The sequence below is a fragment of the Zymoseptoria tritici genome, chromosome 7, assembly GCF_000219625.1.
Source record: "Zymoseptoria tritici IPO323 chromosome 7, whole genome shotgun sequence".
Classification (NCBI taxonomy): domain Eukaryota; kingdom Fungi; phylum Ascomycota; class Dothideomycetes; order Mycosphaerellales; family Mycosphaerellaceae; genus Zymoseptoria; species Zymoseptoria tritici.
Window position 1 is genome coordinate 8535 of NC_018212.1, and position 26140 is coordinate 34674.

The following is a 26140-nucleotide window of genomic DNA, read 5'->3' on the forward strand; positions in this document are numbered from 1 at the left end:
CGAGAAAGACTCGTAGAGCAAGATGTAAGTAGACAACGTCGACTGCCCACGCGAGAGGTGGAGGCCAAGGCAAGGAGAAAAGGACGGCATGTGTAGACGAAGGAAGGTGCATTCTTAGCTTTTGCTCCGTTTGATATATGCATTGTGCTGTCTAGGAGTATTCTGCTTGATCTGTGCGCACTGTCTATGCTCGATTGAGACCGGTATTCGACATGTCAAAGTGGGCTTCAAGTCGAAGGCACAGAACCATCCACTTCCGAAACCCAGTCCAGTCGCTCCGCATTTGCCTCATTTTGAGCTGGCTCCGTGCTCGGTCCGCTTGCGATCACTGGTACAGCGCTGCTGTCGGAAGTCTGCTCCGTCTCTTCGCTGTCACCGTGACCAGTTTTGGCCTCAGGCTGGACGTCCCGCTGGACATCGGTGTCCTTTGCCATCGACTCTGGTTCTACCTCAGCAATATTGGCCTCCTCTGGCAGCTCCTTGGCCGTCTCCTCCACACGACCACCGACATCCTTCAGCTCCGCATCAGACTTTCCCCCACCATCCTCCTTCTCCTCCTCCGCCATCTCCGCCGCCTCCCAATCATCAACCACCATCTCAACATCTTTCTTCTTCTTCTTCTCCACCTTCGCCGTCTTCTTCGCAAACGTAACCTTCCCTGTCGCTCCCGTCAACGCCGCAAACGAATTACTCGCTCCAAACGACGGGTTCTGCAAAGCAACCCTCGGCGCCGCTTTCTTCGCCGCTACACGCGACCAGCCATCTCCGCCGGAGTTATCCGACTCCAGACGTGTGATGTTGAGACTGTTGTCGGTTGTGCAGAGTTGCATGCTGCCGATTCCCTTGCCGGCGATGGCGGTGCCAAGGGTGTTGCGTAGGGATTGGAGGGATCGTTCGAGGTCTTGAGGAGAAAGAGCCCGGCTGATGGCTTTGAGGACGACTTCTTCGCTGGGGAGAAACTCGATGTCGAATGTGAAGGGGGCTGTGCCAGGCGTCACGGCGTTGACTTCGGACCGGACATCGTCTATTGTGAGGCCGAAGCGGGGTTTGCTGATTACGAAGCCGTTGAAGGGTTGGTGTTGGACCTTCGACTTGGAAGGATTCGCGCCTTCATTGTCGGAGACGTTGGCGCTGGTGTTGATGGATCTTTGGGCTGCTTGTCGAATTCGAAGGGCGTCGGCGAGAGTCTTGTTGGGTGCAGAGACGAATCGGGGCGTCTTCCAGACCATGACGTGACGATGCGGCTCCGGATCGATGCTCTCCGTGTCGAGGCCAAAGTCTTCGGCGAGGAGGTGTATGAATTGACGCTGGGCTGCTTGCATGGGCTTGAAACGTAGACGCTTTTCGTCGTCGGCGGCTGCGAAGACGCGGAATTCTCGTTCTTGAGTTTGACCCCACTTTGTGTGCTGTGCGAAGTAGTTGAGCGTTTCGGAAGAGAATGGAATGTGGTCGCCGCCGTCGACATGAGTGGCCTGGTCGATGTTGAGAGCGACGGCAAGCTTTCGATTGCGTTCCAGCCGAGCGCACTCGTCGTTGCATGGCAGCACCTTGCCACCGTTACCTTCAGTCGACTTCGAAGCTCCGCATTTGATCTCCTGCTTTTGTGCTTGGCAAGCACAAGTGATGAACATCTTGCTCGGGCACGGCGTCTCTTCCTTGCACGCGGATGGTGCGTGACACTGTGCCTCATCGGAGTGCCCGCAAATCTTCTTCTCTTTGCCGCAAGGCTGCACGCAAGGCTGACCATTGGCATCCTCGCATGATCCAGCACGGTGGCATGGCTTCCGGCAATAGTGAGAGCCACACTTCAGAAGCTTACCACAAACTTCACCGCACCCTACATCGCGAAGCCAACAAGGAGTGTTCTTGATGATCTTCTTGCTGCACATGCATCGCTTCTCGCATAGATAAGGGCATTTTGGGCAAGCTTCCTCGTTCTGATGGCAGTTGTGCGGAACCTGCGGATGTCCACAAGCTTTCGGTCGCTCGCAGGCGTAGCGGCATGGCGGTGGAACAGTACCACATGGTAGTGGAGGCTGAAGCACCGTGCGACCACAGTGGCAGCTGATCTCCTCGAAGATAGCTTCCCGGCAAGATCCGCACGGGCCCTTGTGGCAGAGCTCTTCGCAGACGTGATTGCCGCACTTCAGCATGCGGCCACATTGGCGAGTGCAGATGTGTTCCGCTTCGAAGCCATCGTCGACCGGACGAGCAGCAGATGCTAGCGGACGCTGCTTCTTGCGGCCTGCTTGGCGCTCAATGGCTCTTCTCTCGCCAGCACAGCAGCGCTCCTCGCAGGCATGTCTCCCGCAGTTGAGATTAGCTCGACACACCCGTCTGCACTGCGGCGACTCCTCGTGACCTTGATGGCAGAGCGACACAGATGTAGTCCTGCCACACCGACAGCTGATTTCGACCTGCATGCGGCAGGGCGGGCAGTTTCCAAAATGACAGACCCGCGGGCACGGATGTCCGCAGGCCAATGGCTGGTCGCAAGGCTTGACACAGCTGGGAATCGGATCCTGACAAGAGTCTCGTGGTGAGGATGTGATGTCAGTGAGGGATGTTTTGCCACACGGACAGTGTGTGACGACGTCCGGTGAGTGAGGACAATGTCCAGATTCCGGCTCTTGAGGATGACAACGCTTCTCGCATTTGTGAACGCCACAGTCGAACGTTCGATCGCATGAGTTGCCACAATCAAAGACTCCAGTCCATGCCTCCAGCACGACCTCACCCGTATCTGAATCATGACTTCGCAAGCTTTCCCGTACTTCGCCCTGATCGCTGCACAGGACGTCCTTCTCCATCTGCCCACAATAGCATCGAGCAGGAAGACGCACTTCGCAGGCACCGCAACTTCCTTCATGGCATGCCTGAGCGCAGTAGTGAACGCCGCACGACATCAAAGCACCGCAGATCTCGCCACATCCCCACCCTCCAGTGTACTCAGTCTCAGCACACCGCTTCGTCGATTCGTGTTTGCCGCAGAAGCACGACTGAGTCGGCCCCATATGCGTGCACGGCGGACAAGGTCCAGCGTGACAGGTGAGCTGACATGGATGCGGACATTTCCTCACGCGCTCTCGCCCACATGTTTGACCGCAGGAGTGAGGATGAAGACCGGCGAGCGATGGCGGATTGTACTCCTTCTCGCACCAGCAGCTATATGACTGAGGAAGGACATCCTTTGGCAGATTGCATCCCGGACAACGCCATTGCCGACCTGGTTGTGTATCTCCGTTTTCTGCATTTGGCCGGCTGGCCGTGGATCCTTCATTCGATGACCATTTCTTGATGCAGGTGAGATGGAAGACGGTCCAGCAGGTGTGGCAAGACCAGACCTTTGAGTTACGCTGCACTTCGCTCGTACAAATTGCACATTCGTAGTGGCCATGATCGATGTCCTCGTGTGTTCTTGTGGCAATGTCCGGTGCTTGTGATTTCGGCGCAGCTACCTTTTTGAGTAGTCGCTGTCGTCGAGGCTGCTTCGGTACCTGATCATTGTGCTGAGTGTGTTGCTGCCCAGGGACAAATGCTGGTGCGCTGCCGTGGAGAGATGCCGTGTCAGAGGAGTCTGCTGCATCTTGTGTCAATCCGCCTCCGAACGCTCGGCCGTTGACTGTCGTGCGTGGTTGGTTTGGTCGGGCAGCGCCTCCACGACCTCGTCGACCTCCTCTCGCGCGTGAAGCTGATACTGAGGCTGGTTGTGGAGCTGCAGTCTGGGTGTGTGTCTCTGTCGGTTGTGACCTTGATGGCAGTGGAGCGATGCTAGCGGGCCGAAATGCAAGGGCAGCGTTGTCTCCGCCACGACCACGACCTCTACCACGATTTGGTCGTCTTCGTGGTGTTGCCGTGGAATCTTGATTTGCGACTTGTGATGCTGGCTGAGCGAAGATAGGAGCCTCCATGCTGGGTGGCAAGTCGAATGTGGAAGTGAAGTCTATGTTTCTCCGATTGTAGAAAGTTGTCGACCAATGACGTGGTGATTGTCCGCCGCTGAAGAAAGCGCTCGTGCGATAGTTGGGAATGCAGCAGATTGAATGACAATGCTTGCTTGCAATACACACCTGCTGTATGCGCTTCTCGTACCCAAACACGAAACGGAAATGACAAAGAGTGACTCAGATGTGGCTAAGAGAGGGAAGTTTGTACAACAATCATCAATTCGGCTTCAATGTGGCGAAGTCCCCGATTACTCAGACCAAATTGTTTGCCCGCTAGCGACTTTTAAGGTGCGGCTCTGCGGCTGGCCTGCATTAGTGCCCGGCGCAGACGAGAGACGAGAGATCTTTCGGATGGTGATGGCACGTTTCTTGTCGCATTGGAACTGGAACATCCTCACACAATTGAGCATGGCAGCGACACAGGACGACAAGCCTCAGGGCACAAAGCGATCTCGAGACGAGGCCGACGATGACAATGCGAATCCCGCAGCAGCACCACCACCAGCAGACGACAGCGACTCGGACGACGATGATCTCGGCCCTGCTCTGCCCTCAGCAGAAGCTCCACGAAAGAAGCGGAGAAAGCTACCATACGAGAAGCAATATGTCGCTGCCCTGCCTTCAGCATCGAGATACTCCAAGTCTATGATGCACAAAGATCAGCTTGCCTTTTGTACCTTTACACCGCACACCGATTTTCTCGTCACGAGCTCTGTGGATGGCTTTGTCAAATTCTGGAAGAAGACCTCCGGTGCGATTGAGTTTGTCAAAGAGTTCAAGGCTCATGAGGGAGAGATTAGGAGCGTCACGGTCAGTGCGGATGGGAGGAGTTACGCTACGGCGGGCGTGGACAACACAATCAAGATCTTCGATGTTGCGACGTTCGATCTTCTGGCCCTGCTGGAACCGGAAGTGCCACCGAAGTGCATATGCTTCGTCCATGGTCATGGTACATCATATCCACTGCTGGCTGTCTCCAATGATGCCGACGGAAAGATTGCAATATACGACGGAAGAGGAGAGAACCAGAAGCCGATGCACACCATAACTGCACTCCATCGCAAGCCGGTACATCTCATGGCATACAACAGCGCATACAACTGCGTACTATCCGCCGACGAAGCAGGCATGATCGAATACTGGCAACCTTCCGGCTCCTACGAAAAGCCCTCCAACGTCTTCGACCTGAAAAGCAGCACCTCCCTCTTCGAATTCAAAAAAGCCAAATCCATCCCCTGCTCAATCAACATCTCCCCCAGCGGTCACCAATTCGCAACCTTCTCTTTCCCTGACCGAAAAGTCCGCATCTTCGACTTCCCCACCGCCAAACTCTACCGCACCTACGACGAAAGCATACCCACCATCACAGAAATGCAACAAGCCGGGACTCTGAGCAAAGATCCCCTCGACCCCATCGACTTCGGCCGCCGCATCGCCGTGGAACGCGAAATCGAAAACCCCTCCATCGCCAACCGCATCAACATCACCTTCGACGAAAGCGGCCACTTCATCCTCTACGGCAGTATCCTCGGCACAAAGGTCATTAACACCCTCTCCAACCGCTTGGTCAAACTCTACGGCCGCGACGAACCCTTCCGTCCCCTCCACCTCGCCCTCTACCAAGGCCAACCCGACAAAAAATCCCTCGTAACCGTACAAATGGCCGCCTCAGAGAACCCTCTCCTCGCGGAAGCCGAAGCCCGCGACGCGATGCTCGTCTCCACCGCCGTGGCCAAAGTCCGGTTTTACATGTTCACCAATGAAGACAACGTCTCGAAATCCGACCGCGACATCCACAACGAGAAACCTCGCTCCCTCCTCGCGAATACCAAGTCCGCAGCTGAAGAAGCCCGCGAAGCTCGCATGGGAACTTCAGCTACGATCCACACCACTCTGGGCGACATCCACATCCGGCTCTTCCCCGCTCACGCTCCCAAGGCAGTGGAGAATTTCACCGTTCACGCCCGCAACGGGTATTACAACAACCTGACTTTCCACCGCGTCATTCGGAAATTCATGATCCAGACCGGCGATCCGCTTGGTGACGGTACCGGCGGAGAATCCATCTGGGGCAAAGAATTCGAAGATGAATTCCATCCGGAGTTGAAGCATGATAAGCCGTACATGGTCAGTATGGCGAACGCAGGCCCAGGAACGAACGCGAGTCAATTTTTCGTGACGACGGAGAAGGCGCCGTGGTTGGATGGGAAGCATACGATTTTTGGACGGTGTGTTAGGGGGATGGATGTAGTGCATTTGATTGAGAATACGAAGGTGTTTAAGGAGAAGCCGGTGGAGGACGTGAGGATTGTTAGTATTAGTATTGGGTGAGGCGAGGGGGATGGTGCTGTAAGTCGTAGAGACAATGCTCTTTGAGAGCGAGACGTTGAATAAACCTCGCTCAGTGTTCGCGGCCGATCAACAAGTCGAGTCGACGCTCAATTGATTTGACGCTTGATACGTTGCATACTCAAGGCTAAGGCTTCTGCAGCCGACGCTTGGTAGGTTTTTGTATAATGTACACATCGTCTGAACATAGTCTATGCTGCCGATCCATGCTGCCGGTCTATGCCACCTTTCTTCTTCACACGCTCATCTTTCCGACCACCTCGTCTGAGCTCTCGACCCGTGGAACCCCAGATTCGCCCCCAGCGCACTCTTCGGCGCCAAAGCCTCCACCGAACCCCAGTCGATCACATTCCACCAGTTCTCCAGATACTCCCTCTTCCCACGCACCCCAAAGTCATACATGTACGCATGCTCCCAGGTGCTAACGCACAACACCGGCATAACCGTCGTGCCGCCCGGTGGCATCTTGGCCAATTCCCTGCCCGTCGAACTATGAGCTCCGAACGCGCCGGCTGAATTCGTTGGTCGCAGGAGTTGTCCGCCGTCGAGATAATTGGCAAACGACTCTTTGTTTTGATTGTTCATGTCCACCCCCTGCTGTCGGAATCCGGCTTCGGGATACGGTGTACCCGCGTTGTAGGTCGTGAGAATCCTCCATGCTCCTTCTCTTGATCGTGTCGGTTCGCGAGCCCATACTAGCCAGACGAAACCCGGGCCGAACATAGCAGCCGCGGTGTCGAGGAATGTGACTTTGAGAGTATCAATGGATCCGAATTCTTTCTCCAGAGTCCCTTGGATTAAGGGCGCCTTTGCTAAAGGGAGAGGCGCGGAGGACAGGTTGCGGAAGAAGAAGTGGTTGTTGTGCATCATGCTGGCGTGGTTGAAGACGGAGGCGTTTTCGGGGTCGCGGGCGAATTTGAGGACGAGGGTGCGGGCGTCGTCGTTTTCGATCGGTTCGCCGGCGACGAGTTCGTTGAGTTTGGAGGCGAGCATGGATTGATATTGCCGCCAGACGATGTCGTAGCCGCCGGAGGTGAAGAGGCCGGGAACGCCTTCGCGGGTGAAGACATCGTCGTAGGGGAGGGGTGGGCGGTGGTGGAGGGAGCGTCGCTGGGGTTGAGAGCGTTGGAGGATTGAGGGAGTGCGGGAGGAGTGGGATGGGAGGATGGAGGCGGCGCGGGTGGTCTGGAAAGGTCGTCAGTGTGCTGCTTTGGTGTCGCGTGCAGTCGGAGAAGATGGAGCGCATTGAAGGTGTAGGTCAGTGGAGGATGGAACGTACACATGAAGGACATGTCCAGGCGGATGAGGCAATGGCACTCAGCGGCCGCCGTAGTAGCGAGCGTGTGACCATGACGGCGATGTGTGTGTGTGTGTTGATGTCGTGGTCTGAGATGCTCTTCTCCAGTCGTCTCGATGGATTGAAGTTCATCTTGAAATCGCGGCGGGAGTTCCCGCGTCTCCTCCGCTTTCGCCGACGAGATCGATCTCAGCCAACCGCGCGACTCGAACTTGGACTTGTCTGAAACAATCCACCTTCTCCCTCGTACGCGCCCATCGACACGACTTCGACCACCCATTTGTCTGCAATGAACCGCTGGTGCTACATTGAGTCTCGAGTATGAGGTATTCCGGGCTGTCGACAACAATCCCAAGCGCGGCCATGTCCTTGACCGCGTCGGTCTGTGCGATCTCTGTTATGTTCTGTTCTACTCTCCTTCACGGTAAGACGTGTCTTGCCTTCAGTTCGCGACATTCTCACATTTCTGCTGTTCTCCTCACTTTCGGCGACCGTTGATCGGTCCGCGCTGCGATTTGCGTTCTTTCCACTCTCTTTTGTAATACTCCTTACCACCATGATCGCCATCCATCTCCTGGCTCTTGCCAGCTTGGTCGCGCGCATCTCTGTCCGCGCTCTTTACATACCGGAGGATATCCAACACGATGTCGTGTTGTGGGCGTCCGATGACTTCAATTCACTCCGCCGACGACAAGACGATACATGCGGAGGATTCTCAAACCTCCAACAATGCGGCAACTCCTTTCCTAGCGACTTCTGCTGCTCTGCCGGGACCTTTTGCTTATCCCTGAATACCTCATCAACCATCACCGCCGCTCTTTGCTGTCCTGCTGGTCAGGACTGCAAGACCATCAACCCAGTCGATTGCAGCGAGGGCCTGCAGAATGCTACTCAAGCTCCGCAAAGTCAACTGCATTCTAGCCCGACAGCATCGCTCGAACAATGTGGGAGCCGCTGTTGCCCGATGGGATACGCATGTCGAGGCTCCTTCTGCATCGCGCAAGCTTCAGAAGCCACGCCAAGCGCGACATCCTCCACCAGCAGCCCTGTACCCTCCGCGACTAGCCCAGGAGCAGCGTCCAAGAACGATGTTGTCCCAGTCACTGATCGTCCTGACTCCTTCTCCGGGAAAGCTTTCGCCGCCGGTTTTGTGCCTGGAATAGCTTTGGGTGGCCTGGTCGTTGCTCTACTCATATTCTTCTGCCTCAAGCGCAGGCGAGGAAGCGATTCACCGCCGGCACCGCCAAAAGAAACCCGTCGCCCAGCTGGACGCGATACCTTGACTGATTTGGGTCCTTACATGACCCGCGGACCGATGGTGCATGGCAGGTCTATCTCCGAACCGACCGCCGACTTCACCATGGGCCATCGCACCGAGTTTCTCAACTCGTCTCCACCTTATCATAAAACCCACGGAGGTCTTACCGGCCAAGCAATTGCCATTGATGCTCCCATTACTCCAGGATCGAGCCCGCCCCGGATGAAGCCCAACTGGCTCTCCCACTCACCCTTCATGAACTACGCTACATCTCCAGTACCGACCCAAGCACCACTGCCTGCTCACATGAAACGCGGGACACTTGCTTTTCAAATCAGCCCAGTCCGCGCTCTGAGGAAGCAGCGAAGCATGCACTCTCTCCGTCGGCAGATGGCTGGTGGGGTCGATCGCAAAGCTTCTGCTGCGTCGCGAGGGCAGAAGTCGACTCGATCAGACAGTGGCGAAACTATCCAGGTCCTCATGTCAACACCGGAACACCCGCCGCCGGTCCGTTCTGCCACACTGAGCTCGGCTACTTACCAGCCACATTCAGACACCGCATCATGGCAGACCACCATCGTCAGACCGCCTCCCAACCATCAACCCCCGACCGACAGCTCGAATCCGCTGACCTCTCCTGATCCACAATCGCCAATACCCCAAGACCAAACTCCCACCCGTCCAGGCAAGAACTCCAACGTTCCACACATCGGCGCAACCCTCGGCCTCCGCAGTCCCTATTCTCCCAGCAACTTTCAGCCTAATCCCAACAGCGCACGACTCGCCGTTCCAGATGGATTGGCCGAAGACGACCGAAGAAGGAAGATGGACAGTCTATGGCCTCCGGCAGCCGCACGAGAAGAAGCCGATGGCGGTAAGAAGTGGAGGATGACCGCCGCGACGACTTTTGAGGGATTCATGGAGAAGGCGGGTTTGAGGAGGAGTGTGCTGTACATGGGTCCGGTTCCGAGGGAGTGGAATCGGTGAGGTAGTGAGCTCTCGGTGCCGATACTGTCAGCCACGTGGTAGGATCATATCTCTAATCATGATTGTTGGACACGGGCTGTGCTTTCATCTCACATCTAGCTTGTCACCGCGTTAGGGAGGATTCAGGTGAGCGCGCCGTGCCCGCTGACGCTGTTTCGCCGGCTGCATTCCAAGCTTTGACATCTTTGCATCAAGTGGATGGATGACAGACGCCAGCGTGAATGAAGCTGCCAGTCGCGAAGGCTCACAGACGGGCGATGCACGCTTGGTAAGCTCGGCGTCCGTACGGACCAAATCTGCGCAGTCAGCTCGAAGCGAAGGGTCGTTGTCCAATCCTTTCTTGACAGTCAAGTCGGCTTCTCGGAGCTCAGGATGCCACCATGAATTCCCACGCCGCATCGGCGCTGAGCAAAGCGATAACATCTCACCGTCGAGAAGCAAGCACATGTCCATCCTGCGATTTCGAGGATCGAGCTTTCGCGGCATAAAACCCAGCCATATCCTCCCACAAACACACCCTCAACATCCAACCCCCAACACCCAACCTCACTCTCACATTCAGGTCCATCAGCCATGGCACCTCCATCATCTTCCATCGTCATCGAACAACCCATCTTCACCCGCCGCAAACTCCGAGTCGTGGCCATCGGCGCGGGGTTCGCGAATTTGATTCTGGCTCACAAGCATAAATTTGGAGAGGGGAAGGGATATATCGACTTGGTGTTGTATGAGAAGAATGCGGGGGTTGGAGGAACTTGGGTACGTGAGGGCTGCTGAGGGGCGGGTTGGCTGGATGACATGGCTGTGGCTAACGTTTGGGGTGGGTAGTTTGAGAATAGGTATCCGGGGGTCAAATGTAAGTGCGTTGGAGAGGGTGGTGAGGAGGTGGATTGGAGGCTGACGTTGTATAGGTGATGTGTGAGTGAGCTTTGCTCTGTTGAGGAAGGAGGGCTATAGCTAACGTTGACGACTGGCTGGCGACAGACCTGCTCAGTAAGAAGTCTGCAAACCCATCGATCATGAGCTCTCTGACACAACTCAGTATCTACACCTTTCCCTTCGCCCCGAACCCCGACTGGACCTCCTTTTACGTCGGCGGCCCCGAGATTCTCGACTACATCAACAAAACCGCCTCCGACTACCATCTCAACGAATACGTGCAGCTCCAATCCCGCGTCACATCCGCCATCTGGTCCTCCGAAAAGGGTAAATGGGACATTACAATCGACCAACAGGGCCACATCCTCTCAGACGAAGCCGACATCCTCATCAACGGCGCCGGAATTCTCAACCGCTGGCAATGGCCCTCGATCCCCGGTCTCGACACCTTCCAAGGTGAACTCGTGCACAGCGCCCAATGGAACCCCTCTCTCGACTGGACAGACAAAAAAGTCGGACTCATTGGCAACGGATCCTCCGCCATCCAGATTTTACCGCAAATCCAACTCAAAGCCAAGTCTGTGGGCACGTACATCCGCTCCCCGACGTGGATCATCCCCAATTTCCTGGCGGAACTCACGCCTGAGGGGAGGAATTTCGAGTACACGGATGAGCAGAAGAGGGAGTTCCGCGAACACCCTGAGACGTTGCATGAGTTGAGACGGAAGATGGAACATGCGATTAACTCGTACTTCGTGATGTTGATGAAGGATTCCCCGCAGCAACGTGCCGCGAGGGAAATGCTGACGAAGGCTATGGAGGAGCAACTTGGGGGCGATACCGAGCTCGCAGCCAACCTCGTCCCCACCTTTCCCGTCGGATGTCGACGTATCACCCCTGGAGATGGATATCTCGACGCCCTCAAAGCGGAGAACGTTACCGTTCACTTTGGCAAGATCCTAGAGTTCCAGGAAACCGGCATCTTGTCCCATCCGAACGCCGACGACGTTCTCCCGCCGGAACTGAACTCCTACGACATCATCGTCTGCGCGACAGGATTCGACGTCTCGTTCGTCCCGGCTTGGGAGATGAAAGGCCTCAATGGCGTGGACTTGCGAGCGCTGTGGAAAGATCAAGCGGAAGGGTACATGGCCCTCTGCGCGCCGGAGATGCCGAATTACTTTATTTTCAACGGACCGAATTGTCCGATTGGACATGGCAGTTTGATGGCCTGTATGGACTTCGCGGCGGACTACATCCTTCGGTGGTGTGACAAGATCGCGAGTCAGGGGATTAAGTAAGTCCCCCCCATCCCCCCTCTTCTTCCCCGGTTGAAGAAGAGAGGAATACTGACGAGGTGCATAGATATGTGGTGATCAAAGGAGATGTCCTCCGCGAGTTCAACGACTACTCTCAGGCTTGGCTGCAGCGAACGGCTTGGTCGGGGAGTTGTAGGAGTTGGTATAAGAACCACCAAGAGGAGGGGAGGGTTAGTGCCATGTATGCGGGGAGTATCCTGCACTATCGCGAGATGTTGAGGGCTTTTCGGACGGATGACTTTGAGATTGAGTATCTGGATGGGAAGAATCGGTTTGGGTTTTTGGGGAATGGGGCGACCGAGTATGAGATGAAGGGAGTGGATTTGGGGTTTTATTTGGAGATGTGAGGGGCAGTGGTCGATGGGAAAGGGGTGTAATGGGTCGTTCGTTGATAGGAGGCTGTTTTTAATTGTGGACAAGACTGTGCTGATACACTCTCATCTTCTATCGCTAGCCTCACTCACGAACACCCCTCAAAGCGTTCACTTCAACGTGGTCTTCGCCTGCTCTTCCTGCCCCGGCACAATCGGCTGCGGGCCCTTCACCCAGTCAATATTCGCCGCATTGAACATGACATCCTGCGGCCCTTCGACCTGCCTAGGCTTCGCATCCTCGCCCTCAAAATGCGAGCCTGACAAAAATGTATGCGGAAACCCATGATCAAACGGATACGCCCCCTCAATCTCCTCCATCTCCTCTTTCGTCAACTCAATCGTCAACGCTTCAATATTACTCTGTAAATGCTCCGCCTTCGTGCTCCCCACGATCGGAAAGACGTAAGTCGTCTTATGCATCAAATACGCAATCGCAATCTGATACATCGTCCGTCCCTTCTTCTCCGCTACCCGTTCCAACACAGCGGAGACATCCCGATCCCGCTGCGTGATGGCGAGTCCACGATTTCCCTTTTCGAGTTTCTCCAGCACATCTTTGGTTTTGAACCGCCCTTCTCCAATGGGTCCCCACGGCGCGAGACCCATTCCCTCGTCCCTCGCCATGGGGATGATGTCCCGTTCAAAGTCTCGTTTTCCGGCGTTCCAGAGGCCTTGGTAGAGCACGAAGGGGCGGAGCCCGTGGTCGCGGGCGTATTGATTTGCTTTGGAGACGATCCAGGCGGGGGTGTCGGAAATGGCGAGGTAGAGGACTTTGCCGGCGAGGATGAGGTCGTTGAGGCTGTGCATGAGTTCGGGGATGGAGGTTGAGGAGTCCCAGACGTGGAGGTAGAGGATGTCGACGTAGTGGGTTTGGAGCTTCTTCAAACTCGCGTCGAGACTCAGTTTCATACTCTTCGATCCCGTGCCCGAGAAATTGACTTGAATCCGATCCGGCTCAGCGCCCATGTAGCCTGCGGTGAACTTGGTCGCGATAACCATTTCGTCACGGTTCCCTTTGGCGGCCATCCAGTCGCCTAGACGTCTCTCGGATTCTCCGGCTTGGTACCCGTTTGCCGTGTCGATGAAGTTGCCGCCAGCATTGTAGAAGGCGTCGAGAATGGCGTTTGTCTCGGCGAGGGTCGTAAATCCATTGATTTGTCTGCCGGACTCACCAAATGTCATGGCTCCGAGGCAGAGTGGCGAGACTCGGACGCTGGCATTGGGTGCGAGTTGGCGGTAGCGGGCGAGGGGGGACTTGGCGGTGGACATGGTGGAGTTGGTGAGGTTGTTGTGTATGTGGAATGACTTGTAGTCGATGGTGAGTCGGCAATGGGTTGGGAGGATGTTTATATACCTCTTCAGCCATGGTATTGCTTTGGGGTTTCGTCATATGGCGCCGGTGATAATGTGTTATCCCCGTTCTACACCATTAACGCCGATGATGTCCGTCCAAACGTAAAAGCAGGCCGTAAGAGAAGACGTACGAGCCCTCTGCGGCTGAAACGCGTGCTCTCACAATGGGAAGACTGAACTTTGAAGTACTCAACAGGAGTATCGGAAACAGAACAAGCCTGAGGATGAAAGGGAACAGCCTCTAGCCAGAACATGTCCGTTGAGCAAAGAGAGCACTGCATTCAGAATATCGTTAAGTCGTTACCCATTAGCCGTCTCAACAAACCGCAACCTGATCCCATACCATACAACTTACTCCAACCATTGCTTCTTGACTCGTCCAATGGACATTCATTTGCCAGCCGTAAAGCCTCAACGCCTTCCGCAGAGTCACACAATTAACATTTTTGTAGTCCCTCTTTCCCTTGCCACGCAGTCTGGCTTTCGGTCAAAGACTTGTTCGTGTTCCCATAGTCCCATAATATCCGCATGAAGTCGTGCTTATCCTGCTTTGAAAACTCCTTGACGCCAGCATCGTACTCCAGCATAGGATTTCGCACTCATATGTGCATTTCAGGTGTTTGTTCGGCGCCATTCCGCGTGTTGACTGGCCAGGAAGTCCAACAACCACGTTCCTTGTCGTATTTCTTTGTTCCTGTCATCTTCGTAGTTTGCTCCGATGTCGCAAGTATCTTGGTTTGTGATCCGCTCGTGCATTGCAATAGCTCGCATGATCCGTTGTTCGCGCCAACTCCACCCTCCAGCTCTCAGTGTCCCGACAAGAAAGCACCTCCCTAGTCCATGTAGAAGTCACCCTTCAGAATCCTCTCTTGAAAGTGATCTGGGCGCACTTGTTCCTTTGGCTTGGGCATCACCGTCGCCGGTGGTTCCATTGTAGCCACGCTCTTAGCCCGAGATTGATGGAGATGTGCAGGAGGGGCTGGTGGTACTCCAGTCATGCCTCCTGCGATGGACGCGGTGCGTTCGGCGCGGTTTCGGAAGTTGTCAGACCAATTGAAGCCTTCGCCTGAGGTACCTAGATTACCAACATGTCAGTGTGAAGTCCCGAAAGCAAAGTGTCTCAACCGTGACTGATGATCATGTAGCAACACCAAGAAGCGTGGGAACAAACCTCGACCCTTCGCCTCGCGGGCAGAGATTGTCCCATGTCCCACGGAAGCATTCATGGGAGGTGCATCGGAGACGGAGACAGCTCTAGAAGGAAGTCGCCTACTAGTACCATTGTTCTGTCCGGGACTGGTTCCACTCGTTGTTCTGACATCCCTCAGTGCTTTGGCGCCGAAGCTCATACGTCTGCCGAAGGGGTTTTGTGCGGGGATGCCGCTGCCACCACCGCCGCTGTCCTCTTCGATCGCAGACTCATCGATGGCCTCGCTAGTGCCGCTGGAGACGTAGCTGTCTCGACGGGAGTGGTAGGAGCCGAAGGGCGATGTGGAGTTTGGTGAACCGGAAAGGCCGAGGGTGGTGAGGGAGAGACGACGGCGTTGGGCTTGAGCGGCAGCGGTGGTGATGGGTCCTGGGTAGGACGGTGTGGGCTGCTGGGCAGTAGGAGGGTGAGCGTCACTGGGAGAGCGTGAGATGGAGCCACGTTGAGAGCTGAAGAGGTTGGCAAATGTCTCGCCGGCGAAGGACGAGCGACGGGCGCTGCGTGGGGGAGAGGGCGTGGGCGGAATGTTGTTGTTGGTGTTGTTCTCGTCGGCCATGGTGGGAGATGTAGTCTATTGGTAGTCTGGTGGTGAATGAGGATCGCACGAAGTGGAGTGTTGCGATCTGGTGGATTCAGGAGAGGATGTCGAGGACAACAATAGGTGGTGGAGTGATAGATGGTCCGTCCGATAATGTAAGGAAGGGTGACAAGTCAGGGTCCGGGGTCGGCGCCGAATGTCGTCACGGCCTGACGCGTGGTGCGATGGGTGGTGCAATACAACGCTTCTCTCTTTGTCCTTCGCCGTTGGTGATTTTCCGTCCAACAACTTGAAATTCAGTGGTATCAAGTCGAATCGAAGATGAATGTCGACGACAGGAGTCTGGACGAAAGATGTGGAAGAAACATGCTGCACCTCTCGCCCGACCATTCTACATTCACTCTAGTCGGACATGCTCTGGCTAGCTCTCCCCGCAATTCCCCCACCAACCTTATACAAACCCTTGCATGTGATACATCACTCTTGTGTCACTTCTCACCTCGACCGACAGACATTGCACCAACCATACCGACATCAAATAAGCGTCAGCAGAGTGACAGAGGCCGAGAGGTATACGAGAACCGCAGTTGAGTCCTCTGCGTGCACTACGAGGTACGACCCGTTCCACTCAAGCGCTTCTTAAGAACGGCTAGAACGAAACACATATACCACTGGAACCACTGCCACCCTTGAAACAGCTCTGGGGTACTGATCTACTTCCTGCATTCGGCAGATCCTCGTATCTGTACAACGATAAGCATGGGTCTACATCTGTTTCGGCCCCACAGGATTGCTTCGAACAGAGGGAGTTGCTCCACAAGGATAGAGACGTGAGCCGTCGAACCAGCATGTCCCTGGTTGAAACAAATAGTCTAGCCGGCGTATACACAAGCATCTCCCTCGCGACCCGACTCGGCATACACTCCAGAATCAAGTCCAACTCCTCCTTTTCATCCACCTCCAAATTCGCATTCTCCACATACCCCCTCGGTGTAGAATCAACATGCGGCCAGTCAGACCCCCACAACAAATGCCCCGGTCCGGCGTCGGTCATTGTCCGGATGCCTTGCTGCAAGTTGGCCATGGTCCCGTCGTCTGCAATGCGGCGGTGCAACGCGCCCAGCTGAACGAACAGCTTGCCAGATCGTAGCAGATGGACGAGCCGATCGAATGCTTCCATGTCGGATGGGCAAAGCAGTACGCTGATGCTCCCGCAATGCTCGGCTATAATGGCCAGATCATTGTTTTCGAACTCGAGAAAGGAGGACAAGGCACTCCATACTTGAAGAGGCAGTTGCATTGATACCGCCCAGGCCTGGCGACCTGCGATCTCTCCGAGCTGGCCACGCAAAAGATGCTCAATCGCAGCCGCGGTTCTGTCGGAATCTCCGTCCGTCGGTACCCTCAATCGCAAACACCGCACACCCGCGCCATGCAATGCCTCCAAACGCGCCTCGGACCAAGTGTAGTCGTCTCCGGTCGAGGCCTCGTAGTACTCAATCTCAGCACGGAATGACCTCTCAGGATACTCCTCCTGCAAGTCCCGGACATGCGTCAGCACGCCTTCCTTGCCGTTCTCGACGGAGGCTTGGACGATGAGAAAGTTTGTTGCGGGTGATTTGCGGAGAAGATCTGCTGGTTGGGCGGTTGCTGGCGTGTAGGTCCTGTTCTGGCGATAGGGAAGTCTGGCTGAGTTTAGGAGATGGAGGTGGGTGTCCCAGATTGGAAGGTCGGGTGGAGGCTCTTTGCAGGCGGAAGTGGCGGCCATTGCGCACAAGGCGGGGATGGCTAGTGATGGGAGCCTTATGTTGACTGAGTGGGGGAGGTGGAAGACGATGGAGCGGGAGGAAGACTTAGAACGAGATGCGGGAAATCATGCTGTACTCTTTGCGGAGGAGCTCCGATGCTGCGGAGCCTGTCCGATGCGTGCTGCATGCTTGTTGTGGAAACATGTCGTTTCTGCAGGAGCCAGTGTAAAGGCGCGAATCATCCATTGCTATCAGCCGTCTGATCGCAATGTTGTCTTGGGAAGCGATGTTCAGCTGCTGACGATGTCCCTGAGAACTGTCTCGAGCCTGGTCGAGGATGTAGTCGCCAGCCCGCACAACGTCTTCTGAACATCCCTGTCACTTCCCCTTCGTCACTTCTTCTGCCTCTTTCCGCCGACAACATCGTTACATCTCCTACCTCGCTCCATAGTTCTGTTCAATCTCTTTCCTCACTTCGCTCTCGGCCTTATACCAAATGCGAGCGGGGTATTCGCGAAACAGTAAAATGGCGAATTGCCGTCGCTCAAAACTCTCCCACGGCAGATCGACATCACTACGACACGATCTCCCTCCTCAAGACAGACGAAACGACCGACTTCTTCACTGCTGTCGTCGTCACTGATCACACTATGCCGACACTCTCATACTTTGGTACTCCTTTGAAATCGCTGCAGTATTCCTGTTGCTCAACCAGTTGATGATCATGGCGTCGCCTGTTGCAGTCCTCCTCTTGCTTCTCGCCTTCTCGTACATCGTCTACCAGCTGTTTCTCCATCCACTGGCACAGATCCCTGGTCCTCGTCTCGCTGCCTTCACGAATCTATGGAAAGTCTATCACATTTACAGCACACAGCTACACGAAGTCTTGCTAGAACTTCATAAGGTGCATGGCCCTGTTATTCGCATCGGTCCGAACGATGTCCACAACTTGTTTGGAACTCAGGACGATGATGTAAGGCAGACGGCAATGTTGGTTTCCACACGTTGTTGCAGCTGATGTTTTCCTAGCTGCACGCCTTACGAAGACGACAACTTGCGCATGGGTTCAGTCAAAAGTCGATCGTCGCGATGGAAGACATTCTTGACGAGCGATTGACAGTTCTATGCGACCGCATTACCATGTTCGCCGAAACAGGACAGCCCTTTGACTTGAAAGACTGTATCTCCCGCTATGTGCTTGACATTCTGGGCGAAGCAGCGTTCAGCTGTTCATTCAACGCACAAATACCGGGTGCCGGCGAATTCGAACAAGTGCCGAAGGCGATTAATGGCCATGTCCTGATGGGAAGCATCATCGGCGAGCTTCCATTCCAGTCACTGAACAAGAGGCTGCTTGCAGGGTCGCCCTTCAAATGGATGAGAGAGATTGTCAGCAATCGAATACTATTACGGAACACATGTGCTGAATGTGTTCAAGCTCGACTCGATGGTGGATCGAACAAGGATCGCAAAGACCTACTCCAGTCACTTATCAAAGCCAAAGATCCCGAGACAGGCGCCAGCCTCACGACCATTGACATTAATACCGAAGCTTTCGCAATGCTGTAAGAGATTCGACGATCATATTACGCTTGAAGCAGGGCCGCTAATCTAGCCTTTAGTGTCGCAGGATCTCACACAACCGCCGGCACCCTTGGCCTCTTCTTCGCTCACTCTCTCCGCGATCCTCAAATCATGGCAAGACTCGTGAGCGAGCTTGAGTCGAAGCTTGATCCGCTCGACCAGAGCACCGGACGCCAGACGCACGCCATCACTGGTCTGGAGGACAGCCTGCCGTATCTCATGGCTTGTGTTCGCGAAAACTTCCGCATGACTCCAGTCTTCACCATGCCGTTATGGCCTCGGGTCACTGCAAGCGAAGGACTCGCCGTTTGGAACACAGTCATACCTTCTAATGTACGTGCATTCTCCTAAAGCCGCATGACACTGCTGATTGCGTGTAGACAAATGTTTCAGCCAGCAACTTTGTCCAGCATCACGATGCCTCGGTCTGGGGAGCGGATCACGCCAAGTTTGACCCCGATCGGTGGCTCGACGGTCGTACTGAAGGGCTTTCCGCTGCTCTAATACCATTCAGTCTGGGCCATCGCATGTGCATTGGGCGCAATCTTGCGATGACGAACATTCTGAAAACAATCTCAACCCTGCTTACGAGATTTGAGATTACCATGATGAAAGATGCAAAGAAGGAGTCGGTACGATTTGAAAGCTATGGAATTGGGGAGCTGCAAGGCACTCTGATGTGTACTGCTCGATTTCGCAACATCTGAAGGCTCGAGCGGCCTTGCCGGAGAAAAATGTGCCTGTGTATCGCCCAGCAGCGGGGCATAGCACGCCAGGAACGCAGCACGTATTGGCTGCGTGTCCTATCTGGCCTTCGAGCGCAAGCCCTCTGCTGCCGACTTGAAGACCAAGGGCCAGTCGACAGCCTTGATGAGGCATGAGCTTCCCCAGACTGATGAAAACACAACAAACGACCCGTCGGAAACTCGAACGTTGTCAGTTGTCTCCCGACGAGTAGAGACCTTGTCGTCCACGTTCCCTCACGAGCTCAGTCCATTTTTATCACTGACCATCTGCCAAACCTCGTTTTAGGAGCAACCCTGGAAAGACGAGCCTCTGCCAGCGTGACTGCCGTTTCTTGCTTCTATCTCTGCTTCTTCCGGGATCTGTCCGTACGAGTCGATGGCCAGGATGTCATCGTTCATACGCCTGGGAACCATGTCAGAACACACCGCAATACGAACTTGTGCATCTTCACAAAAAGTCTACTCAGCCTCAGACACGACACTTCGATCGCCAGACATCGTCATATCTCACCTTCTCGTCATCCGAGATCCGAGATGGTTGTATTTCGAGTGTGATCCAAATATAGGAACCAGCCTCCCGGCCAGAATCGAGTAAGCCAGAACCATGTCGGCACAAGGGTCAACCCAATTTCAGCATTCTCCAGCATCGTGAAACTCTCCGTATAAACCTTGTCTGCCATCCGATGCGGCTCGTGTTGTTGTCAAGCAACCGTCAGCCTCGATCCGGGAAGCGACCTTGACCTTGCAGAGCTGAGCCAAGCGCTCCGATGTGCTGTCATCGGCATCGAGATGTGTATAAAGAGCAGAAGGCGCATCAAGGACTCGGCGATGTACAACTTCAACTCGCCCTCTCCAGCCAGCCATAGACTCATCTTTGACTGCTCTTTAAGATGATCACAACACTTGCCGGCAGCTGTCTACTGCTGCTTTCCCACCCAACACTTTCACTGGCCGCGAACCTCGGCCGATGGGGACCTACCATTGGGTTCCCGCTTGTTCCAGTCGCAGGCGTGATTGAACCTTCCAGCGGCCAACTCCTCGTCTGGTCCGCATACAAGAACGACAGATTTCTGATCAACGCCGAGAACGTCACTCAGACAGCAATCTACAATCCGGACGACGGCTCCGTCAAACAACTTCCAGAATACGTCGGCCACGACATGTTCTGTCCGGGGATCAGCAACGACTTTGACGGCAACACACTGGTCACTGGTGGCGACACCTCCTCCGCTGCGAGTCTTCTCCAAGGAAATAGCGGGACGTGGGCTGCGAAACCTCCGATGAACCTGGGACGTGGATACCAGTCTTCGGCCACGCTTTCCGACGGTCGCATCTTCACGATCGGCGGATCCTGGAGTGGCGGATTTGGTGGAAAAGACGGCGAGATCTGGGATGGAACGAAATGGACTTTGATGAGGGGTTGTTCGGTTCAGCCCATGTTGACAAACGACAAGCAGTCAGTCTACAGAAACGACAATCATGCGTGGCTTTTCGCTTGGTCTGGAGGGACTGTGTTGCAGGCGGGTCCGAGCCGGAACATGAACTGGTACACTATGCGAGGTTCTGGTACAGTGGGAAGCGCTGGCACAAGAGGTAACGACGGCGATGCGATGTGCGGCGCTGCGGTGATGTACGATGCGGTCGCTGGAAAGATTCTGGCCGTGGGCGGCTCTCCCGACTATCAGGACAGTGCGGCAACTACGAACGCCCACGTATTGACCATTGGCTCTGTCGGCGGTACTGTGGACGTCAAGCAAGTCGGCTCAATGGCCACACCACGGATCTTCGCCAACAGCGTCGTCCTTCCCGACGGAACCGTCTTCGTCGTCGGCGGTCAAGGCGTCGGAAAGCCCTTTTCCGACGACAACTCAGCCATGTCGCCCGAACTCTGGGATCCAGCGACCGAGAAGTTCATAACTCTACCCATAGGTCCAACTCCCCGAAACTACCATTCCATCGGCCTCCTCATGCGGGACGGAACAATCTTCAGCGGCGGAGGCGGTCTATGCGGCGACTGCGGAAGCGCCAACCACTTCGACGGCCAAATCTTCAGTCCCGCCTATCTCTTCGAAGCAGACGGCACCACACCCGCAACACGTCCACAAATCGCTCACCTCGACTCGACGACGATCCAAGTCGGCAGCACCATCACCGTCACACTGGCGTCCGGTACAAATCGCGCAGCGACCTTCTCCCTGGTACGGCTGGGTTCGACCACGCACACGGTGAACACGGACCAGCGTCGAGTTCCACTGCAAGCGTCAGCCACGGATGCGGACACCTACTCGATGACCCTCCCCAGCGACCCGGGCGTGTTGCTCCCGGGATACTGGTATCTATTCGCCTTGTCGAACGGCGTACCGAGTATCGCTACGATTGTAAAGGTGACGCTTTAGAGGAGGGACGGGAGTCGATTCGGTTGAACGTTGTTTTTTGGCGCATTGGATATACAGCTAGAAGTATTTCTTTTTTTTTTATGAATGAATGGAACGAATCTGTCACGTCTTTCTTGCCATTCCATTCCATTACGAGGATTCATTCTTGCAAATGAACATGCTATGACCCGAACTTCACCGAGGAGATTACCGAACCGCAGCTGGATCCAGGTCGCAATGATCCATTCATTGCCTTGATTGCAGTAGTAATCAGGCTTCTGACCACGGATCTCGCAAGCACATACGACCGATCACTCTCCTCAGGTCAGACGCGACTCGTGTCTTCACGGGAAGCTGACACCCTGCCTGCTCCAAGACCTTTTCTCGATCATCCGTCTCGTGTAGTTCTACCGGGCTGTGTTTATAGGCGAGAGGGAGGGAGAGGGAGAAGGCCTGCGCAAAAGTTGGGTATCAAACTGAATTTCATACCCCTTCCCAAAAACGCCATGCACCACCGTTCTATATCTATGAAGCAGAACAAGGAAAAGGACAAGGGGGTGTATCCGCTCCATCCAACATCTTCCTACAACTTCCACACTCTCCTCACAATCGAATAAGACAAAAACCGCCATGCCTGGACGGTCATTCTATACACAGACACTGGTGTTAATCGCACATTATTGAACCCTCTATCACATGCTAATCCCATCCATCCATCTATCCCTAATTATTCAGCCAATCAGCATTACTTCCCCACCAAATCCTTCCCCTTCCCAACAACCTTAGCATTCTCCTCCTCCATCATCTTCAACGCCTCAGCCGTCAACGGCACCCCACCACCTCCTACAACTCCCACACCACCTTCACCACCCCCCTCCGCACCCCCAACAGTCGTAGGACTATCCAACCCCACCTCGTCCAACAACTCCGGCCCAAACTGAATCGCGCCGGGACTGATGGCCACAGGAGGACTCTCCGCTCCCGCATCTTCATCCAATCCAGGCACCACATCCTCAAACCCATCCTCATCCTCCTCCTCCTCTTCTTCATCTTCATTCTCCTCCACCACCCCCGGCATCCCACTAATCTCCGTACTCCCCCTTCCCTTGCCACTCACCTCTCTCTCCCTCCTCACTCCCCTTCCGAATCCAGCCGGACTTCCTCCTCCTCCCGTCCCAACAGCCAGTCCTCCACTCGGACCTTTGAAGACGTGGCGTTTTCGACGGGCGAAAATCGGTAAACCAGGTGACACAGGAGGCAGACCAGATCCGGAATGGGATTGGGAGAAGGGAAAGCCAGGAGGCGAGGTAGCCGTAGCGGAGATGGGGTTTGCGGAGGAAGTGCGAATGTCGGCGGGTGGAGGACGGCGGGAGAAGCGTAGGCCGTTGGGGAAAGGGGAGGTAGAAGAGGAGTTGCTGGGGAGCATTTTGACGGATGAATGGGGGGAGCGGGCCATTCGGGAGCCAGAGGCGGAAGAGAGGCCGGATGGAGATGCGAGGGAGGCGGAGGCGGAGGAGGTGGAGGAGGTTTTAGAGTGGGTTGGTTGACCGTGGTAAGCTGATCGGATAGAGGAGACAGAGGAGGAGGTAGATTTCCTGCCGATTAATCCGGAGCGGCGGTAGGAGGAGTGTGGAGTGAGGGTGTGCGGCGAGAGGGAGGTGCGTTTAGAATTACGGATGGAGGGCGCGGTGGAGCCTGCTGAGGATGCGGTGTTGATGCGGGGACGGGCTCCGACGGGGACACGCGAGACTGTCATTTCGGTGGGGCGGCCGACGGAGGATCGTCGACTCTTGGGTGTGGCTGGGATCTGATGAGTAGAGAGACGTCTCATGTTGCGGAGGTCGCCGGTTTCGAGGATGAGACGGCGAGAATTGTTGGCGTGCTTGGTCAAGGCTTTGATGTTGGAAGTGTTCTTTTCGGGCTGTGCGGGCGACTTGTTGCGCTTGAGAGTGCCTTCCTTGAAGAAATGCTTGACCCATGCCAGGTGTTTCTCAAGCGGAGGTGGATAGAACTTGGGCCGTTTCCTTTGCGGCGGAGGAACATACGACGGACTGAGAAGATCGGGGTTCGTGACCACATTCGACAGCTTGCTCTGACTGCCCCTGGAGGATCCTCGCGGTGGCGGTCGAATCACGGTCAATGTATCCTTCGGCGGCGGTGGCGGGCGACTCCTGGACGTGCTCGATGGCCGACTGGTAGTCCGAGAAGTCATCGCCCGCTCTCCATCCGGGGTGGCAGATTTTGTCTCAACGACCTTGGGAAGATCAGGTACCTGAGCGACATTTGCATTCGCTCGCTCCAGGCGTCTCCCTCTCGAACGTGGCGACATTTCAAGAAAGTTCTCTTCTCCTTCGTGGATCTCTCCCAAGTTCGCCAACAGCCTGCCGCTAGCAGCACTCAATCTTCGTATCGACTTGGACTCGGCCTCTCGCTCCTTTCGTCTTCGCTCTCTCCTTCGATCTTTGCGCTGTTCCTTTTCCAACAGCAATGACCACCATCCCGCGAGCGAGTCGCATCGTTGAGAGAGCACATTCTCAATAACAGTGTCAATGTTGACGCCAGCGCTCTTCATCCGTTGTAGAACGTCCTTCTCCAGCTGTGTCGTGAAAGGTGGAGGTTGCTGCAGCTTCAAGATCTCCTGCTGCTGCGGTGCGTGGTCGTAGAGGAATGGGTCCCGCAAGATATCTCCAAGTGAAGGTCTCAACAGAGGCCGCTTCGAAAGCAACTTCTTGATCAAGTCCTTCGCCTGTTCAGGCATGTGGTCCGGATATTTCGGTTCCTCCTTCAGAATCTTGTTCTTCGTATCCGACTCGTCATCCTCATCATACGGCAGCTCCCCACACAGCAGTGCGTAAAGTATAATCCCCAAACTCCACACGTCCACCTTTTCTCCCGCATACTTCTCCCCCTTGAGCATCTCCGGCGCACTGTAGCAGACCGTCCCACACCAAGTCTGCAAATAACTCGTCGAGCCTTTATATTCCCTCGTGAAGCCAAAGTCCACCAACTTCACATTCTCATTCTTATCCAGCAGAATATTCTCCAGCTTCAAATCCCGATGCACACACCCTTTCGCATGAACATAATTCACCGCGCCAACAAGTTGCGTAAAGACCTTTTGCGCCTTGCCGACTTCCATGCGCCCATTCTTGTGAATGTGGTTATACAGCTCATCTCCCGGACAATACTCCAACACCAGCCAAACCAGCGTCTCCGTCACGATGACCTCGTGCAATCTCGCGATGTGTGGGTGTGAGAATTGTCGATGGTGGTGAATCTCCCTCGCCAAGTTGGCATCGTCCTTTTTCGCGCTCTTCAACACCACTTTCGAGCCATTGGTGAGCTTGTGGGAGGCCAGGTAGACCTTGCCAAAGCTTCCCTTTCCGATGAGGCGTCCGAGGGCATAGTTTCCAACGGTGTGGAACTCGGGAGAGGAGAATTCGCTGAGGAGGGATTGGTAGGAGTTGGCTAGCTGTGGTTGGGAGGAGACATTGTCAGCTGAGTTCGAGGTAGAGGCATGCCGTTGGGGGCATAGGCATGTCGTTGGAGGAGTGAGGCAAGGCAGTCATCACATACCTTATTCCGGTGTTCCTGCAACTCGGCACTGGTCCCGGCCGGCGGCATCTATGTGAGCTGTCGAGAAGCCGAGGGTGATTCATGCGGATGGAGAGGTGCCTGATCACGAGGAGGTTCGGTCGTTCGGGCGGAGGTCAGAGATTCGTCGTGGAAGACAGCGGATCGTGGCGCATGCGTTGGCGAGCGTGGAGGAACATGTGTTGGTCGTGGACGCGCGGTGGACTTATCGGTCGAGGGTCGGGGAACAGAGCGGAAGCTGTCGAGGTCGCGAATATCTCAGCCGGTGAGATCTGATGTCGTCAAGTGCCAAAGGAGTGTCTGGAGGTCGGCGGGCAATGATAGCTCTACAGCTTGCTTTGCTTGCTTGCTGCTGGAGTTGGACATGGACGAGGTACATTGAGGAGTACCTAACATTGCGCCTTGACTCGGAGTGGAGGCCGTAAGATTGCACGACGGCGATTGGACGGTCGAGCTTCGGGGGCTGGAATTTAATGCTTCTCGCCGTTGGAATCATCCCACGAGAACCTAAGGCTTCCATTCCCCTTTCAGGTTATCGCAGAACTGACAGACGGATTGAGGGACGGTGTGATCAGCGCAGAAGGC

At 55.1% G+C, this 26140-nt stretch overlaps 11 protein-coding genes across 11 annotated transcripts; 5 read left to right on the plus strand and 6 right to left on the minus strand.

Annotated features, from left to right (window-relative positions):
- Window positions 1–227: 227 nt before the first annotated feature.
- On the minus strand, window positions 228–3911 carry MYCGRDRAFT_73600 (uncharacterized protein; the record flags this gene model as incomplete). The annotated part of the gene is made up of 2 exons (XM_003851271.1): window positions 228–1091; window positions 1125–3911. The coding sequence occupies 2 exons, from the start codon at window positions 3909–3911 to the stop codon at window positions 228–230; spliced, it is 3651 nt and encodes a 1216-aa protein (XP_003851319.1).
- A 444-nt stretch (window positions 3912–4355) lies between these two features.
- MYCGRDRAFT_73604 (uncharacterized protein) lies at window positions 4356–6278 on the plus strand (the record flags this gene model as incomplete). Its single annotated transcript, XM_003850507.1, has 1 exon — window positions 4356–6278. One exon carries the CDS (start codon window positions 4356–4358, stop codon window positions 6276–6278), a length of 1923 nt encoding a protein of 640 aa, XP_003850555.1.
- Window positions 6279–6418: 140 nt separating this feature from the next.
- On the minus strand, window positions 6419–7725 carry MYCGRDRAFT_110040 (uncharacterized protein; the record flags this gene model as incomplete). Its single annotated transcript, XM_003851270.1, has 2 exons — window positions 6419–7481; window positions 7576–7725. 2 exons carry the CDS (start codon window positions 7723–7725, stop codon window positions 6540–6542), a joined length of 1092 nt encoding a protein of 363 aa, XP_003851318.1.
- A 1381-nt stretch (window positions 7726–9106) lies between these two features.
- MYCGRDRAFT_94201 (uncharacterized protein) lies at window positions 9107–9838 on the plus strand (the record flags this gene model as incomplete). Its single annotated transcript, XM_003850508.1, has 1 exon — window positions 9107–9838. The coding sequence occupies one exon, from the start codon at window positions 9107–9109 to the stop codon at window positions 9836–9838; it is 732 nt and encodes a 243-aa protein (XP_003850556.1).
- A 573-nt stretch (window positions 9839–10411) lies between these two features.
- Window positions 10412–12383, plus strand: MYCGRDRAFT_86690 (uncharacterized protein; the record flags this gene model as incomplete). Its single annotated transcript, XM_003850509.1, has 4 exons — window positions 10412–10597; window positions 10667–10698; window positions 10881–12014; window positions 12083–12383. 4 exons carry the CDS (start codon window positions 10412–10414, stop codon window positions 12381–12383), a joined length of 1653 nt encoding a protein of 550 aa, XP_003850557.1.
- A 128-nt stretch (window positions 12384–12511) lies between these two features.
- On the minus strand, window positions 12512–13704 carry MYCGRDRAFT_105021 (uncharacterized protein; the record flags this gene model as incomplete). The annotated part of the gene is made up of 1 exon (XM_003851269.1): window positions 12512–13704. One exon carries the CDS (start codon window positions 13677–13679, stop codon window positions 12519–12521), a length of 1161 nt encoding a protein of 386 aa, XP_003851317.1.
- Window positions 13705–14027: 323 nt separating this feature from the next.
- On the minus strand, window positions 14028–15808 carry MYCGRDRAFT_105024 (uncharacterized protein; the record flags this gene model as incomplete). Its single annotated transcript, XM_003851268.1, has 2 exons — window positions 14028–14838; window positions 15037–15808. The coding sequence occupies 2 exons, from the start codon at window positions 15524–15526 to the stop codon at window positions 14597–14599; spliced, it is 732 nt and encodes a 243-aa protein (XP_003851316.1).
- Window positions 15809–16376: 568 nt separating this feature from the next.
- MYCGRDRAFT_16788 (uncharacterized protein) lies at window positions 16377–17249 on the minus strand (the record flags this gene model as incomplete). The annotated part of the gene is made up of 1 exon (XM_003851267.1): window positions 16377–17249. A coding segment is annotated over one exon (873 nt), but the record flags the coding sequence as incomplete, so codon positions are not given.
- A 731-nt stretch (window positions 17250–17980) lies between these two features.
- Window positions 17981–19547, plus strand: CYP-52 (putative P450 monooxygenase; the record flags this gene model as incomplete). Its single annotated transcript, XM_003850510.1, has 4 exons — window positions 17981–18229; window positions 18286–18821; window positions 18879–19173; window positions 19221–19547. 4 exons carry the CDS (start codon window positions 17981–17983, stop codon window positions 19545–19547), a joined length of 1407 nt encoding a protein of 468 aa, XP_003850558.1.
- Window positions 19548–20545: 998 nt separating this feature from the next.
- MYCGRDRAFT_12051 (uncharacterized protein) lies at window positions 20546–21976 on the plus strand (the record flags this gene model as incomplete). The annotated part of the gene is made up of 1 exon (XM_003850511.1): window positions 20546–21976. A coding segment is annotated over one exon (1431 nt), but the record flags the coding sequence as incomplete, so codon positions are not given.
- A 2482-nt stretch (window positions 21977–24458) lies between these two features.
- Window positions 24459–25436, minus strand: MYCGRDRAFT_25122 (uncharacterized protein; the record flags this gene model as incomplete). The annotated part of the gene is made up of 1 exon (XM_003851266.1): window positions 24459–25436. A coding segment is annotated over one exon (978 nt), but the record flags the coding sequence as incomplete, so codon positions are not given.
- Window positions 25437–26140: the final 704 nt, after the last annotated feature.